General features: G+C 43.7%; 1 protein-coding gene across 1 annotated transcript in view; it reads left to right on the top strand.

Moving 5' to 3' along the window:
- LOC108029147 (neural cell adhesion molecule 1) overlaps window positions 1-14,023 on the top strand; it is a 70,589-nt gene extending 56,566 nt beyond the window's left edge. Inside the window, exons 12-20 of the mRNA XM_017101276.3 lie at window positions 1,305-1,407; window positions 3,206-3,317; window positions 3,440-3,521; window positions 4,615-4,756; window positions 6,433-6,614; window positions 7,622-7,809; window positions 7,929-8,037; window positions 8,713-8,969; window positions 12,240-14,023. Of these exons, the coding sequence (XP_016956765.1) occupies window positions 1,305-1,407; window positions 3,206-3,317; window positions 3,440-3,521; window positions 4,615-4,756; window positions 6,433-6,614; window positions 7,622-7,809; window positions 7,929-8,037; window positions 8,713-8,969; window positions 12,240-12,908 (1,844 nt within the window). The 3' untranslated portion in view covers window positions 12,909-14,023. The remainder of the gene's footprint in view (window positions 1-1,304; window positions 1,408-3,205; window positions 3,318-3,439; window positions 3,522-4,614; window positions 4,757-6,432; window positions 6,615-7,621; window positions 7,810-7,928; window positions 8,038-8,712; window positions 8,970-12,239) is intronic.
- The last annotated feature ends 4,391 nt before the right edge of the window (window positions 14,024-18,414 follow it).

Genomic DNA, 18,414 nt, shown 5'->3' with positions numbered 1-18,414 from the left:
TCATTGAGTTTGCCACATAATTTCGGTCAGTTCTCAGTATGCTAACTTTCCTCTTGCCGCTCGAGTACAGCTTAATTAGCAAAGCGACTAAGTAATCACTCCACATACTTTTCACCCAACGCCGCCCTTTAAATGAATAACACCGAAGTTGGGAACAACAAAATTAGCAGGATACCCGAATTGGGCGTAATTTTCCGGCTAATTAATTACGCCCCTTGGTTTTTGTGTACATTTTTGAAGATAAACAATTCATCAGAAATTCAAGCTGCCTTCAAAAATGTGCGAGCGGATGTGTGAGAAAGTGGCAAAATGGGAAAACGGGGAGCGGAAGAGGAAGGCAAAGTCAGTCCTGCGACGACAGCAAATTACGCATACGCCACGTGTGCCGTCAGCTAATAATCCTTTAACATTTATGGAACGCCTATTTACCTGGGAAGTACTAAATCATGTTGCCACATTAATTAATTTCCCGTAAACGAGAAAAGGGGCTCTCCACTCAGCCGGCTTTTCCGCCTGGAATTTTCCCACCTCTCGAGCGCTTTTCCTGACAGGCCGATGCGAAGGCGTCGCTCTTCCGTTCTTGGGACCCCGCTGTCTAAATCACTTTTGTGCGTTTTTCACCTGTCACGCCCACTGAAACCAAACACTTCGGCTCATTTCCCAAACGATTTTCAGGACATTTTAATGTCCTACCGCTGATAGGGTATCCGACCTGTCATTCAACAGGTGTCGGAGAGCGGAAATGCTCGACATAAAGTAAAAGAGTGTGGTTTTTGGCAAAGACAAGGCTCCAGGGGATTCGAATCGCACGAATTGGATTTATATAAAATTTATAGGCTAGGAGTATTTTACGAGCTTATTTGAATGATGCTTATAGGCTTTTGTCACAGGGATAAGCGATTGGAACCCCAATGTTTACCTTTAAAATAAAATGAGTTTTAAAGGTGAATATTAAGGGAGGCATTACATTAAATTCTATAGTTGATCTTCATTGTTTTATGAGTTGTCCTTTGATGGTAAATACTTTTTAAAATATTAACTTTCATTTCTTTTTGTTTAAAAAAATTACCTTTTCATAAAATTATCTTCAGACATTTCTTTTTCCAATGTCCTTCAATGAAATTACCCGAATCATTTTTTATTTTCTTTCTCATCTTAAAATAAAGAGCTCTCCAAATATAATGTACTTATATATCGAATTAGCAGTAGTCGATACCATAAGGTTTCGTCTGGAAAAGTCCTTTTAAATAACATAATCTCGAGGCATTTTTCCCCTACTGACTTTCTTAATCTTCTCATTACAGACACGCCCATTTGCAAGCACTCCGACCGCGTGATATTAATTGGAGCCTCCAAGGACGAGACTGTGGAGGTTGTGTGCGAGATTCAAGCCGATCCGCCGCCGCGGTAAGTTCAAACAAAAAAAATCGGAAAAGCTTATCCACCGTATCCTGGGCCCCTCCCCTCATTTCCCACCCCACTCAGCCCTCCGAAGGTTTTTGCTGTGTTGTAGGCGATTGCTTCCGGTTTCCTGTTGAAGGGAAGTTTGTAAAATTGACAAATGATTGTGATTGTGTGTGCCGGAGTGCGCGTGTGTGCGTAGCGGAAAATGCTGTTTATTTTGTAGGAAATGTGAGAAAATTTAACAATTTTTTGTTTTTTGTTCGGCATTCACTTCTTGGGATTTTCTCTTTTATCCGGTTTGTTTTTTGTTTGTCGTTCTTTCTGTAATTTCTTTTCCCGGACTTTAAATTGTTGATTTTAATTCATTTTAAATGTGCAACCGGCTCTGCCATGCCCATGCCCATGCCCATACCCATCGCAATCGCATTCGCTGAAGCTGGGATTTGGTCGTCGGACAGCGGGAATGTGGCGCACTTTAATGTTTTTTTAATGAGCCCACACCACCGAGGCCCGGCCAGCTGCCACTCTGGCTCAGTCCGAGATGTCTGAGGGCCTCGGGCCGACCCCCTCACATTCCGTCTCGAACTGCCCCCGTCCATGTCTTGTCTTGTATTTAATTTCAATTTTTTTCCAACGCTCCGTTGTGTTGCGCTGCGTCTTGTGCTGACGCTTTATGCTAAAATAATTAATCATTAGCCGGCGGAAAATATGCGAGGCCGCGGCCAAGGCAGCTGCGGCGCCGTGTAATTGTTGTGGCTGCTGCTGGAAAAGCTGGAAAATATCGGAGGAAAACTGGCTGAAGCTGTAGCGTGAGCGTTAAAAAGCTGCTGCGAGCTTTTAGGTGCTGGGCCCCCAAGGGGAAGGACTTCGGGGCGACAAGTTAATTTATCAGCATTTAAACGCCTGACAAGCAAGGAAGAAAAAAATGTATTACCACAGAATGTTAATGTATTAAAATTTAATCAAAACTGTTGCAGAAATTACACGGAGAACTCAAGTTACGTCGAGAAAAAATTTCCACATAAAAGTTCAGCACAACAAGTTTAGATTATTGTTATTTGATTTCAAAATGTATTAAAATGTATATGTTTCAGACGAATGAATCCTTTTTGTAGTCATTAAGCAAGAGAGGTAAGATGCTTACTGAGAGTCAACCAAAACCGACGAGTTCAAGCCGGTAAAATTTTGCCAGAACAAAGAACGCATCTCCCTCTGCCCTTTAAAAGTTGTATTTCCCATATATTTAAAAACACTCGAACTCTTCGGGATTTTGCCTTAACGAATGGTTCAGTAAAAAAATTCGAAAGATTAATTACCAGAAATAAATCAAAGATATTGGCATTGTTGTTGACATCCAGTTTTTCTGTTCGTCGGCGGGCATATTTTCGGCCTTTTATTGATTTCACTTACCTTCCTTCCCGCCGTCGATTTTAAATGGATTTCTGTTTTTATTGATTTACGTTTATTTTTGCGCTGCCAAGATGCGAAAGCGTCCGACCGAATATGCCAGAGATAATTAACCTTTTAAAAGGCTTTCAAATGTGTGAGTTTCCGTCCGCGGACTGGGCTCGCGCCTTCCTGCGCTTAACCTTTAATATTTTAACAAGCTATTTTAAAAATGGAAAACTTCGCAAACATGTTTCACTCGCCGGTTCCTGTGCTCCGCTCCCCGTTTCCCGATACCCATTTTACCTGTCCTTTTCGCCGATGTCACTCGTCCTGCGACCTGCCTCCTGCACACACACACTTCTGTCAAAATGTCAACGCAACTTACTCACACATGTGCACAAACATTTTGCAGGACTTTTCGCTGGAAATTCAACAACTCGGGCGAAACTCTGGACGTGGGCAGCGAGCGCTTCAGCGTGAACGGCAGCCGCAGCATTTTAAAGTACACACCGGTCACAGATCAGGTAAACACGCCGGCTCCACCCCCTCGAAATATATATAGAGTGTCCACAGCGGAGACCGAAGTCAGCTCCGGGCAATTAAGCAAGAGCCGCATTTTAAATAATAAATAAATATGTATTTGCAGGATTATGGCACACTGTCGTGCTGGGCCTCCAACGAGGTGGGCACCCAGCAGCACCCCTGCCTCTTCCAGGTGGTCCTGGCCGGTGAGTATCCACGGTCAGGGGGAAGAACAGACCAATTGTCAATGGTCCACAATCGGCGGGTACGCGGGTATCTCAATATTTAGGGTACTAGTTTTCTAAGAAAACCGAAAATCTATACATTTTTAAAGAGCTTTCGCCTAGTCTTGATGGTAGGAATTTTTAAATACCATCTTTATACAATTAGATACAATAATAAAAAATAAATAATATTAGCAGTTTTTAGTCTTAATATGTTTTCTTCGAGTCACACTTAAGTATTTAAACTAATTGAAAATAAAAATTATAATATCTTATTGTAGTGGCCTTGCCAAGCTAATCAAAGTCATTATGAAAAGGCAAGGCTCCCTTAATTTGATTTGATATGCAAATTCATAAAATATTGTTAAGCTGTAGATACTATCTTCCTCAGGTTGGCATGGTCTTTTAAAATAATTTTAGAAAGTTAGCAGAAGGTTAGGAAGTGCCATAAAGCCAGAGAGTCCTAAATATTAATAGAGATTTAATAAAACGTATTTTTACCTTTTCACTGAGGTCAATTGTTTACAGGGCAAATTACAAATTATTTTTTTTGTTGATAATCCCAAGGGATTGCATCACATTTCTTCGCAGTAGAAAAGCAAACTGCACCGTTCGGGGCTTTCTTATGTCAGTAAAATCCCCGTATGTGCAGACGCCGACAGGCTGCTCCGGGCTCTTCCTATCCCATCGGTTCTGTTTGCTGCTGCTTCATTACGTGCAATTTGACCTTAACATGTTAATGCCGCATGCAAACACTGGCCCTCAGAGTGCTCTGAACTTGCCACTCCGAACCGGAGGGCAGAGCCACCGGAAAAGCGAACAGACAGAGGACAGAGGGTCGTGCCCAAAAACCGAAAACCAGGCAAACCGGAGTTTTGGACCATTGTGCATTTCGGGGTCTCGGGGACTGGGATGGCACTCGCCAAAAAGATCCACTGCTCATGCCCACTCTTTGACTTTTTCCGATGCTGCTGCCTGTTAATTTCCTGCGTAACGGGGACCAACATAAATCTGATTCCTGGATGCGAATGTGTGCGGACTGCAAATCCCATTCTGGTTCCGATTTCGAATCCAGCCCTGCCGAATGCCGTCAGCAACTGCACCGTCTTCAACCGCACTGAGCTGAGTGTTGACATACAGTGCGTTCCCGGCTATGACGGCGGCCTGCCGCAAATATTTGTGCTGGAAATGTTTTCAACACGCACCGGCATCACCAGGTAAGCATATTAATCAACTATAACTACAGCTGCCAGGGGCCGAGCCTGGGCCCCGCACTTCCGCTCGGGGGCCTGCTTTTAAGCCGCTTATGTCCGGTCCAAGTTGACCCGGAGCCCAGATATGGAACATATGTCAAACAAATGGCTCCATATCGTTTCGGGAAAGCACATTTCGCATTCATGCCTGTGCCCAAACTTTAACCCTCCGGCGGGCCATGGAAATAGCTCTAGCTTTAATCAAATAGAACATGGGAAATTACATGTTTGGGTTGCTGAGTTGGGAATTTTAAACTGATTTCTAATCGCATTATATTTTAAGTCGTTGCTTTCTGATTTATTAAATTAGCTGTAAGGTTGTACTTCTCACTCCTGGCTTTAAAGGTATATTTATTTTAGTTCTTAATAATCTGTTTTCTTTCCTGTTTTTTTGGTTTTCTGTTTATCCTATTATCTAATTATATTTATTCTTGGATTTGAAAACATTTGATATTAATTTGGAAGCTTTACTTTTGCTATGAAAAGTTGCTAGGGCTCTAGAAATACTAAATATTAGTCTTTAGCTAACTTTGTTAAGTTTGCTGAATAAATTATTATTATTATTATAACTTGTCCAGAAGAAGGCAGCATAAGAGTGAAATTTATGTACTACCTTATTCGATAATCGGCGCCGAGAGCAACCACTTATTCCCGACAATAATCGATTTAAATCCCTGGCCGGGCTGGAGGGCCTATAATTATGTATGCATGGTCATGTTTGGCCGAACACCTTCGCACCCCGCAGTCGCAGGAAGATGTCTGGTCCTGACACCCCACGAAGACAGATGTGCCAGCATGATTTTATTCCACAATAGTTCGGTCGAGAGGCGGGGACCCGGGCTCCGGCAAATGTATTTCAAGTGCTCTCACCTAATAAGATATGTACAAAGCACTCCATGTAGGTGTGTAATTAGGCGTGAAACTGCTCGCTCTTGGGCACTGTGTGTTTGTCTTTAAATGGGTCCTCAAGCCATTGCATTCATAGTGGATATTAAATGCGTATACATGTTTATGGTAAATGGGGAAATCAAATTCATATGCGCACATAACATTATGCGAGGGTTGTCCTCGGATCGTTTTTCCCTCGCATAAATTCATGCCAAATATTTTCCGGGCTTGCTCTGCAAACCAAATAAACATTTTGTTATTAAAAACAAAGACATCGTCAAAACGGGACAAAGAAAACGGAGGGAAACTGAAGCGGGAAAAGAAAACGCAGCAAACATCGTCATCAATGTTCGAATGTTTGGCAAAAATATATATAGACACAGAACCCTAATATTTCAGAAGTTTGCGAGCAAAGGATTGCCGGGGCAGACAACTCAAAGCCGCATTCGTTGGCAAGGGCATCAAATTCAAATTGAGGTCATGATTGGAAAGAGCGAATATCTTATGAGGGGGTTCGCTATGTGGGCTGGGGTGGGGTTAGGAAAACATGCCAGCGAAAAACCGTAAAAATGCCAAAGGAAAAGGGCTGCCAGAAAGCATTTGCGGCATTGGCTTTGCCCCCCCATCACGCACATTTGATTAAGGGCTTAATGCCGTTGATTTCCCGGCCATTTCGTTTGATTTAATTCGCAATCATCTCGAGCCGCCCTCCCACTCCTGCTGCCAATAACCCTTTTGTCCTGATCCCACAGATTCAATTTGAGCAACGCCGAGGAGGCCCTCTTCTCGCTGGAGAACCTGGACACGCTGACCTCGATGATGGTCCAGGAGAACAATTCGCTGCGGCTGCGCATCTACTCGTACAACCAGAAGGGCCGCAGCGCCGCTTATCTGCTGCCCGATTTCATAATTGGCTCAACAGCTTACAAGACAGGTGAGTGGCACTACCAGCCGCCAGATGGCGCCGCCAAAAACGAGCAGCACATTTGCCTTTGCCTTGATTGATGGATGGATGATGCCTTGGATGCCGGGATTGGACGTGGGTGGGGCCTGTGCTTCTGACAAGTGAGCAGGGGGCAGCTTTCGTCTGACGGACGCTGTATGCGGAGAATTATATCGGCTTCTTTGGCCTAGTCACTGACTTTCCTGCCTGCATTAATCGCATGCAGGCCATAGGCCTCCATCCCAAAATCCAGGCCCGACCCCGAAAGCCCGCGTCCACGTGGCCCCACTGCCTGTGACACTTGACAGGTGGGCTCCTCCGCCAGTCATCTGCAGTACTTACTCCAATCAACATGCCAGCCTGGAGGGCACATCCCCATCCGCATCCCCATACCAAGGCTGCCTGCTGTCATCCTGCGATGGCGTAAAATATGTGTAAAATTACTTTTTGACTTGGGCGGATCGTACATGAACTGGAACAGTGGGACAGCTTGCGATATATACTACCAAGCCTCTGGAATATACGATTGATATTCTCTTCTTCAGGAATATATGTTCCTTTTTTAGAATGTTCGATTTTAGTCTAGAATACTACCTACTAACCCCAAGAGCGGAAACATACCTCATGAAAACACTGATTTGTGTGGTGATGTGCCCACTGTCTTCCTAACCAATTAATCATAAATCGCTCCTTCTAACGCCTTCAATGCAAACCACACACAACTCATGGCATACGTGCGCTCTCTGCTCTTCTCGTCTCATTTTCATGTGAATTTCCTTGGCTAAAAATAAAACCGTCAAATGTCGACAAATTTAACGCTCCGCCCACGGATGGAACCGAATGCCTTAACTGCCACTTCCATCGGCAATCAATTTGATGTGTGGATATATGCGGCACCACTGCGATGGGCGACGGCCTGATGGCAATCTATCTAAAACCCGATGATGATTTATGAACGCCGATTGTCAACCTGTAATTACGCGAATAACACCAAACAGACGACGATGTAACGCTCACATTGTCGCCGGTGATTGTCGGCAGTGTCCTGACCATCATAATTATTGGTGTGGCCATCGCGATACGAATATTCGTGGTGACATTTGTGCACAATTTGCGGAGGAATCGTCATCACGGCAGCAAGGCCACCGCCGCCGGAGTGACCGCCCAGCCCAGCGATGTCTTCAAGGTGAGTCGGCATTGAGTCCCACTCCGAAACCCACCCACCATTCCCGCCGCCCACATTCCCTGACGATTTTCGAGCAATTAATGTACGTATTACTTCCTCGTTGGACGCTTCCCTCGCAGGGCGGGAACCTGGAGAAGCCGCGCTGGCAGCACACGGACATAAAAACGAAATCATCAGAGGATTTGGTTGAGGACGAACGTGATCCCGACGTAATACCATCGCAATATGGTAAGATTATAAACAGTTCCTGACACTCTGGGCGCACTTGACTTGTGGAGGGTGTGTAAAGAAGGTTCTATAAGATACAAGGGGAAATGTTTTGGAACCTTTTGCATTATTTTATTTTTAGATCCCATTATACATGTTTTAACACTATTTTTAGATTTTAGTAAGTCATTAAGTCTTAATAGATTTTTTATTTTCTAGCAATATATTTTCCCCTGAAGCTTTCACTACATTTTCCCCAGTGCAGGGCCAGCTGGGGCGAATAGCTCAATTTCGGTTTCGCTTTTTAATGTCACCGCGCGAGTCAAGTGTCCGCCGAAGTAACCGGGAATATAGCTGCTTTTTATAGTGTGCACTTCGAGCATTAAACTTTAATCAAATTTTATGGCCACTTTTCCGACATTTACTTTCATGTGTTCCGCAATCGCAATCGCAATGGCAATCCGCTATCTGCACACCCATTGTTCTTGGCGACCCGACCCGCAATCGTAATCAATCTCATCAACACAACAACAATACGACGGATGCCGAACCGAAACCAACCCGAAACCAATCCAATCCAATCAACCAATGCAATTTTCTTTTAATCGTAAATATTTTTAACGACGCCACCCGCCAATCTAACACACGCCACGACCCCGAAACGCGGCTGCTCATCAATAAATTTCAATCAAGCAGTCGGCGGCAGCAGCGCGGGCAGCAGCGGCAGCAACGCCTCCAATGTGGGCAGCACCACCGCCGGCACCGCCACGGGGAGCAGCACCTCCACGGCGGTGGTGTCCTCGGTGGCCACCGCAGCGGCGGGCGGACCAGGATCGGGTTTGGCGGGAGCAGCGGGGGCGGCGCAGTCAGCCTCTGCCGCAGATGGCCATCAGTTTGCATCAGCCGCAGCGGCGGCGGGAGGCGGCGTGTCCAAGTGGTCACCCAACGGCAATGTAAGTACTCAAATGAGCAGGGCAGACCCAGTGCGGGGATTGAACTGTGTTTGGAGGGAGACAAAATGCCTTACCGTATGACCCATAAAATGTTTTTAAAAACTTTAATGTGTTGGATTGTGATAAAATAAAATAATAGTAATAGATCACTTTTACTTTGAGAAACTTAATATAAGGGGTTGTATTTAAAATTATATTACACATGATTTTGACACACAAATTTTTACAGATCATAGCTAAGCATTATATGAGGGTTGGTCAAATTGTCATAGATCCTATTTAAAATTTATTGACTCAATGTTTTTCCCGCGTTTAAAAAACATCAAAAGAAGGCCTCGAACTACAATTCTCTAAATTTTAAGGTATTTCCAATCTTAATAATCATAAGTTATCCCAAAATATATAAATCCTAATAGCAGTAGCTTCTCCAATTTCAGTAGGCTCTTATGGGTATAACTTATCAATAAACAACTTAAATGTTTAATAGAACAGGAATATTATTCACGGTTATCTTTTTTTATTGGTTAAAATGGTACTCAATCATTTTTAATCCCCAGAAATTGTACGACGAACGTACTATTCATCAAGTAAGTTTAGATTAAAGAAATCCCACTCGACCTTCGACAAGACTATCCATTGACTGAAAATCGCACCGGGCTCTCATCACTTTTGATGGATTGTGAAATAATTAAAACGTGTCGCCTCGGGCCTCCGTTCCTGTGGGAAAGGCGAGAGCAAATGAATGTTGGACAAAGTCGTTTGCCGTTAGTGCTTTGCCTCACTTCCGTAATGCAATTTGATTTGGCAAGGTTTGTTGCAAACAGTCCGCCCGTCAGTCCGTCTGTGAGTGTCTCGCTCGGAGGAGAAAGGTGGTCCGGATGGCCAGGACTGCCGGAAAGTCCATGAATCCAATCCGAGCCAGCCCGGTCGGAGCGTTTAACGTCTGTCAGTTGTCAGTTGCGGTTCGTATTAACTGGGCTACAATGGCCCAGCCTTCGTGGTCCGTTGTCCCTTTGTCTTGGCAATCTGGTCGGTGCACTGAAAGCAATCAACTACTCAAATTGTCAAATTGCTAAACAGAATCAGAGTCCCTGGCAACCGGCAGTTGGCCCTCCACCCTCTCAGTCCCTCGGAAGCCATCCCAAACGCCCCCAACACCCCGAACGTATTAAAAAAAGCTTTTAAACTGTCACGGCTCCTTCGAAATTCCCACTCTTTGCCCTGCCACTCAGGTTATAAATAAAAATCCATTGGCTAAATCGGAGGATTCATCCTCAGGCAGCCTGTGTGTGGGGCCTGAGGTAATTGCGAGATTTTTAAAACACAATATATCATGTTCAGAGGGCCGTAATCAATCAATTTTTCCTCTGCATCTGTACTGAGCACGAAACTTCCGTGTTGGATGGCCAAATCCGTGGAGAAGTATTTTTTAGATTTCCTTTTTTCGCAGCCATCTGATGGATGGGGCGGCTCTTAAAGTGGCAACAGGTGTGCCGAAGTGTGCAATGCAGCTGGTTGGTCGGTGCAAGGAAAGCCGGATTCCAATCTATCTAAATGCATTTCATTCGGCATGCCCAAAGTTCATTTAATTCAGTAAATAGATTTCTCTTGATCCCCGGCAGCTCTTGAATCATTTAGTAAATTATTCCCACAAAAATTAAATCCCAAACAAGGCATTGCCTTCCATATAATAAATTTTATTACCACGCCGACTTTATTTTACATTTTTGCATATTTTTTGCATACGCTTTTTTGCCGGCCATTCATTCGAGATTAGAGTGTCGGCCAAAACACATTTGTTTTCATTTCATTAAGTTCGCAATTAGAATTTATTTATGGCCCTCCCCCGCACGGCCCATTTGAATATTCAGAGATATATGCATGTATATTGGGTATGTGTATATATCTGCTTTATGCGCTGACAACGGCCGAGATCCCCGAAAGCCATTACCATAAGCTGTGCGAACGAGATTAGAGCCGGGAAGCGGCCATATGCATCGGCCATGACCAATTGACTGCCAGTCCACGAATATATGTATGCATATCACTAATCTGGCCAAAAACATTAGCCCCGAAAGCGGACTCCCAGCCCCCCGACGGCTCCCAACCAATTTGCAATGCTGAAAAAACAGAAGTAGTTGGGAATCAGGCAGCGCTGCGGTTTTTTCCACCCGCACTGCACTCGGAGCCCCCAGATAACAAAGTATCCGATTCCGATTCCGATTCCGAGCCCAAATCGGACATGGCGTTTGGGGCTGAAAGGGAATTTCTGTTGCCGTTCTGTTTCGGCCTGTAAATGGGATTTGCTGCGCAGATTTCAATTACATTTAAATTACCATTCCGGGCAGGCTTAAAATGCGGTTGGCTGGGCGGCGAGGCCGGCCAGCGGGCAATCGCAGCATAACTCAATTCGTTAATTAAATAATTTTAAATATTGCCAGCCATAACAGCCGAACATGCCGGCTCGCAGCGCCCCATCACTCCCCAGTCCCCGAATACGCAACCCATTGCCATCACCTGGAAATTGCATTGAGATTTCAATTAGAATTCCATTTCGCTTTGCCAGCCGGCAAAATAAAAACGGGCAAATAACAAAGTATTGGTCGGCAGCATTTTAGATGTTCCAGCCAAAATTCGAGCATTTCGGTATAATCATCTGAGCTAATTGGATTGCGGAGGCGCGGCCGGGAGGGGCAGTTCCAAACATCACTGCATGGCAAACAGCGGAGAATCGGCAGAACAAGATTGTGTTTTTAATTTAACGGCGAAATATTAAAATCGATACGCCTTTATTGAAAAACCGTGATAAAGAAAAATGCCTATTTATTTCCCCCTCTCATAACACATTTTGTATCTCGTTATATCAATTAAGTTATGGCGTACCAAATTTTTAAATTGGTAAAAGGATGTTTTAAAAGAGAAGTTACATTTTTGTAGGAGCATAAAATTGTTCAGGTAGCTGCAAACTTATGAATTTGATTTTGTTCGCCTGGAAAACTCTAGAGTAGTAGAGAAAAATTGCTTTCAGGCGAATGACTTCCGATGCAAGAATGGTTTACACTCACAAAAAATATTAAGGGAATATTTAAAAAAAAATAACTATATAAATAATATAATTAATCTTATAACGAAAACTGAAATGGTTCTAAAATATTGTTTGATAATTTACATAACATAACATTTATTAAACTACATTTTTTATATATGTTTATCATAGAATTAAACCATGATTCTGAGTGTACCGTTGTCTCCATCTGCTCTGCCTTCCAGGTGACGACGACGATGCTGTCCGGCGATGCGGTGAATGCAACTGTCACCTACAATCAGATCAACGCGCAGCGGGCGCAGCTCCTGGCGGCGGTGGCAGCGGTGGGTGGCGGGTGCAGCAGCACCGTAATCTCGCCCAGCAGCAGCATCCTGGGCGGCCTCGGCAAGCCGTTGGGCATGGGAATGGGCATGGGCATGGGCGTGGGGATGGTCGGAATGGGCGGCACGGTCATCGGGTCGCCCACCTCCCTCTCCTCGACGGCCACCTTGGCGGCCCACCTGCAGCCGGTGCACAGCAGCGGAGTGGGCACCTTGCCACCGGGACTGGGAAGCGGTGGGGGTTACATCATGAATGCGTACGCCAGCGGACGGCTGCACCACCCACCGGGGGGCGGTGGTTCGGCAGGCGGGGCCAGCCACACCGCCACCCTGAACCGGCACCACCACCAGCAGCAGCAGCACCACCACCACCCGCACCACCAGCAGTCCGCCGCCCACCACTCCGGCTCGAGTCTCCTGATGGGCAGCGCCGGCAGCGTGTTGGGCGCGGTGGGGTCCACCACGACGGCCACCACCTCGTGCAACTCCTCGCAGGATCTGGACGACAACATCAACATAAATGCCATAAAGGACTGCCTGATGACGCAGCGAGTGCCCGAGAGCTGTGTCTAAGTCCGGATTCCCAAGTGGCGGATATATGTGTTTATTGTGTAGGAGTATAAATCTATGTCGGACAGGTCTGTGGCAGTTTTCTCATTCATTTAAATATTGAAATGAATTTATTTTATCAGCTGGATTATTTACTTTTTCACTCTATTTAAACGGTGAAAAATATGCTTTTAACTTGAGAATAAACTTTAAATCTTTTAAATAATTTACGGTATTTCTTTCTAAAATTTAATTAAAGATTTTATGAATTTGAAAACTGCACCAGGTCTGTCTTCTTCTCGTTAAGGTGCTGTGCATACATAATCTAGATATTAAGTGGAAGGTAATGTCCGAGAAAGCGATAAAAACTAAAGGAAACCCGTCATATCTGCTGGTTTAATAGCATATCCCTTGTTATATCAACCGAAAAGGAAGAAAATATATCAATATCATTCATTGTTTATTTCAAAACTGACTTCAAGAAACCTTTCCCCGATGCGTAGCATTTTCAAAGAATTGCAAAACCCGACAAAGATATGGAAACTTACATATAAATGATTCTTAAAAATAGTCTTCGTTTCGAATAAAGAATGGAAAGGGAAAAAGTGAAACGAAAACACTCTACAACACAGTTAAACCACTCACTCTAATTTAAGGAAACTTCAAAAAGACTCAAACCATTTAGTAGCTAAATATGTTGTAGCTAAAATATTTCGAGAACGAGAAGTAAGTATCATAGGAGTACTTGTATATAAGATATATTCGTGGCATAACATATAGGTAAATTGTATAAAGAGAACCCTAATCAGACCCGGAAACCCTTCGTTGTTGTATATAAAATAAATGGATGATTGTAAATTTATCAAGGTTTATGTTTGAGATGCCGTCTTGATCGGCCAATGGTCCTGCTTAGAGCTAAAGTAAACACTGAAGTTGAATGTTTGGAGTGGAAAGCGCTAGACCTAAGCTAAAATAGATCATAGAAAATGAAAGAGTTTAAACTGTGCTAGGCTAACAGAATTAAGCATAAATATCAATAAATATGTTTAGCTAAGTCGGAGGATAGTGCGAAAAAAACTAATTGCGTATTTGGAATGTAAACAAAGGGCGAAAAGTAAATATAGATCAACTACAAAAAAGCCACGAGAGTTAATTAATTATTGGGCGAACCCTTTGCGGCGCAAACTTATTTTGGTTCGGAATCCAATTTGGAAGTTGAGACCACTTCGCTTGGTTTCCATTTTAATTTGCACTTTTTTGCGGACACATGTCCGCAATCCTTTGCAGCCCCAGTTGGCCAATTTAAATCGCCACTCAAACTGGGATGCGCAGCCAGTTCCTGCGGTCCACATGGCAACCACAATTCCCAACACCCGCAAGACAAACCGCAAGTGCCAGGCGAAAAAACTACTTAAAATTTCATATGCTGCCGTCCCTTGTTTTCCCCTCCGCTGGACTTGGCTCATTAGTAAATCAAAGTTGTACGTGGGTGGTGGAGGCCCATTCACCGAAGGGAACCTTGGATCTAAGTTGAATCGACAGGCTGAATAGGGTGCAGGAATTTTATATTGAATTCCTTCGGCTAAACCTTTATTCACAACTCGAACTGTGACAAAGAACTTAAGCCAGTCATTTAATTATATGGCGGGGAAAACATAATGGTATCATTATTGAGTGGCGGACAGTTAATTAATAATATACTTATATGGTGTAGAACTCAAGGTAAGTCATAATATATTAATTATTATCCCTTTTTAATGTTGAAAAAATCCGGAAATTCCTCTATAATGATATAATGCAATTAATAAACTTTGAATAATTAACCTTTTTGAGGCAGATCCCTGGTGAGTACTACAAGTACCTATAGAATTTCCGGTCAAGTGCCTTTTGAACACTCCTAAAATGCCCTGGCTGTTTGTTTGGTATTTGCTTTCATGTCATCGTCTAATAAATATCTCTTCACACGTGTCAGAAATTACCCAGACACAACAATAATATTGAGGAAAAAGAAAGGAAAAAGCCAAGCAAGGAAAAACCATTGCCCCGAGGTCAGAAAATGTAAATAAATGGATTGCCTCTAGGGGAGAGAACAAAAAACCTTTAATAGAAAAAGCAAGGGAAAAATTGAAAGAAAATATGAGCGTGATTTATGCTTTTGTTGTTCTCGACCGATACATATCGATTTTACCACACCGACTATGTGTGAAAATTAAATTCCCGTTTACAGTTTTCCCTCCATTAGCGATTAGCACCGCGCCCCAGAGTTTCCCGGCTTAATTTCCCGCACCAGGGGCCACGAAGGCGACCAGAGAATTGAATTGAAGCGCATTGTGTAAATCAGCGGCTCAATAAAATCTAATAGCTCCCGCAGATTGCGGCTGGGCACGCACCGCACCAAGGCAACGAAAAGTGGCGGAGGGGTCCTTCAGGGGGCGGTAATCATAAATTACTGGACGGGCACCAAGCTCGTCCTTGACAGTGGCCAAATTTTGATAGGCATCACAATACATGGCAGGAGTGACGGACTGACGTCAGTGGTCCGAGAAGCTTGGACCCGTTAAGGATAGTATGGGATGATTGTGTTGGAGAGTTTGCTGTGAGACAGTGGGAATAGTAAGACGATTTGGACTGCAGGAGTTGTAAAAAACCACCAGGAGATCCTCTAAAAATTAGTTTTATGTATGCTTAGTCAAGAAAAATGATGTTTACTATTATAGTATAATAAGAAGTAAATGCATTCAACATTGTATTGGGTTTTAAGGTATTTATAGGAAACTAAACGGACACTAAAATATAGTTTATGTGACTTATTTTTGGAACATATTGAAATCTCCCTAAGTATCCTTATCCCTAGAAAAGCCTTACAAGTGGCTCAGGAACTTATCAATATAACAGAATTCAGATTAAGGCTACCAGCCTGTACAAATATTTATATTTTCAAAGCCATTATCCCATCCGTTTTAAACAAAAAAATACAATTGTAAAAAAAGTGACTTCCATACCGCTCGGTATCATTAATTCCCCTCGGACCGGGGGAAGTACTGGTAATCCCAACTCTCCCCGCCGGATGCTTTCTTTGTCAATTATCGAACTTCCCGACGTTATAGCGTTATAACACTTGCAGGCCAAGCCACCGGCAGAGTATTACCACAGGGAAGCCGCTTTGCCAAATTAACTAATGACCCCGTGTCGGGGATTGCGGGGGCGCTAAGAAGGGAATCGAAGTTCTGGACGGGGGTTTTGCCGGATTGTGTGGCAGGGACTCGGCGGATGGGGCGAGTGGAGAGTGGCGAATAGCGAATGGCGAGGGGCGTTTGTTTAATTGTCGCGCGACCCGCTTTTTGCTCCGTTTTAATGAGTCAATTTAAATTCCGATTTCGATTACGGGAAAAGCGTTTTCCGAGCAGCTGAGGCCAAATCGATGTTCATTAGCAGAGGGCGAGCCACGCCCCGGCCGCCTTCTTTGTTCGCTCTCCTTATTTTTGCCCTCTGACCTCTTTGTGCCGGCATTGTCAACGCAATTAGCAGCGCGAGCGAGAGGGAAGTTTCAAAGTTAATATTGGTTTTTGTTTTTAGCATTCAAATGACTTCGCACGTCGTCGTGCAAAAAGGTGGCGGATAGAAACATATTTCGCGATCCCTCGGGCGAAGGTCAAACAGCCATAATTGAAGCATTTGGCTTTTATTATAACTCGAATTGTAATGCCGGTGCTTTTTAGTGGCTTTTAATTAAAAACCAACCGCACTTTTTGTTAGCTAAATTAATGAGCAGGGGCGCGGAAAAGTATGCCAGCTCATTTTTTCATCAGCTGGCCATTTTAATTAAAACATCAGGGCTGTATTATTTGATTTATTGCACCATCCGACAGGCCGCAATAATCGCCGTAAACAAATGCATATGTAATTGCATATTTGAACTCAATTAACCCGCGACTTGACCGCACAAATTTTGCAAATTTGTCAGCCCAATCGCCGAGAAGGCGGCCCGTGGGCGGCCTCCCCCTGGCAGGGTCATAAATCTCGGCCTACACTTTCAACTTGACCCCAGCGGAGTCGCCTCGATGTCGTTGGAAGCGCAGCGCTGCATGAAATGAAATTAAGCGCAACGGCCTCCTTCCACATGCTTTTCTGTTTTGAGTTTTTCGGCTTTTCCGAAGCTGCTTCTATATTTTTTATACCGTTCTTTCCCGCTTTTCCGTGCGTCGCTCAACGCAACAATTTATGGCTAAGCGCTCGTGTTTGGCCAAAAGTATATACATATACGTATATGTATAGGGCGCAAAACCAGTTACATAGAAACACGTCGATAAATTACAGTCGCCCCGAGAGGCCTCGGTCTCGCCGACCTAGCCGAGTTGAACTAATGGCTGCCGAGCAGTAGGTTATATAACAGCGAAAAAAGGGAGTTCTTAAAAAATCATCTCGAGCTGGAATACTGTGGTGTGAAACAGGTGTTCGCATTGATTTTTACTAAAACCACCTCTAGTTTTTACTGTGTGATATTATTATTTACATTCAACTATTTTCATAATTACCATAGCCATTTTTTCTGTTAATCTGTTAATATTTTGATAGCAAAAACTTGGCTAAGGGTTAAGTGGACTTACTGTTACACTCTTTGGTATCCCTCGTATTTATTAAAAGGAATATACATTAATCAATATTATCTGAAATATTCTTTTTTTAATCCTAAGCAGTCTGAGACGAATAAAAAATTCTGTAAAAGCGATTCCAAACCTCCTTTAACATCCCTACAACAAACACTGCCGAATAACGCATATACCTCGATTTACTTAAATGGGCTGTGAAAATAATCACGCAAACAACAAGAAAAATAAATTTAAATTCTGTGTCAACATGCGGCATGGTGAGATGTTGCCAAGTCGACTCCCCCTAACAATTTATGCAAAAAAAGAGTGAAGGGAAAACAAATATACCAACGCAATAGCAGAGGGGGAGGGAAACTTGTGTGTGGGCTCGTGTATGTGTTAATTAAAATGCCTTAATTAAAATAATTTTCAAATATTTTGCAGGCTGAAAAAGTTTAACGCACACAGAAACACAGGAGCGCTGCAAATATGAACGAATCGGAGTGGCAGGAGTGGAGGAGCCACACATTTTTTCCTCCCATTGACTGGCGCACAGATTGACAAGCATGACAGGAGCAACTGCCTCCTCGCCAGGGGGAAACGTTCGCCCCCGAACGTATTAAAAACTTTACAATTTGTGCAGTGTAGTCAAGTTTAATTTTTTGGTTGAGTTCATGCGAAAATTGCAAAAATCATATTCCAACTGTTTGGCAAGCCATCAAAGGTAGGGACGGCGATCCGCATCGGCAGGGGACTGGACTGCTGCATAGAAGGGGCGATGGAGCCCGAACTGAAGCCTGCAAAGGATAGTTTCAGGGGGGATAACTCCGGAGTGGAACTGCAGTTTGGCCAGGGCGGGTCGGGGCAGCAACATGTGTTTGTCCATTCAGCACAAATCGATTCAGGCAGAGCTATTTGCTTAGCAAATTGAAAATTTGCAT

The sequence above is a fragment of the Drosophila biarmipes genome, chromosome 2L, assembly GCF_025231255.1.
Source record: "Drosophila biarmipes strain raj3 chromosome 2L, RU_DBia_V1.1, whole genome shotgun sequence".
NCBI classification, from domain to species: Eukaryota; Metazoa; Arthropoda; class Insecta; order Diptera; family Drosophilidae; genus Drosophila; species Drosophila biarmipes.
Note: the sequence above shows the minus strand (reverse complement) of the source record. Positions and strands in the feature narration are given on the sequence as shown.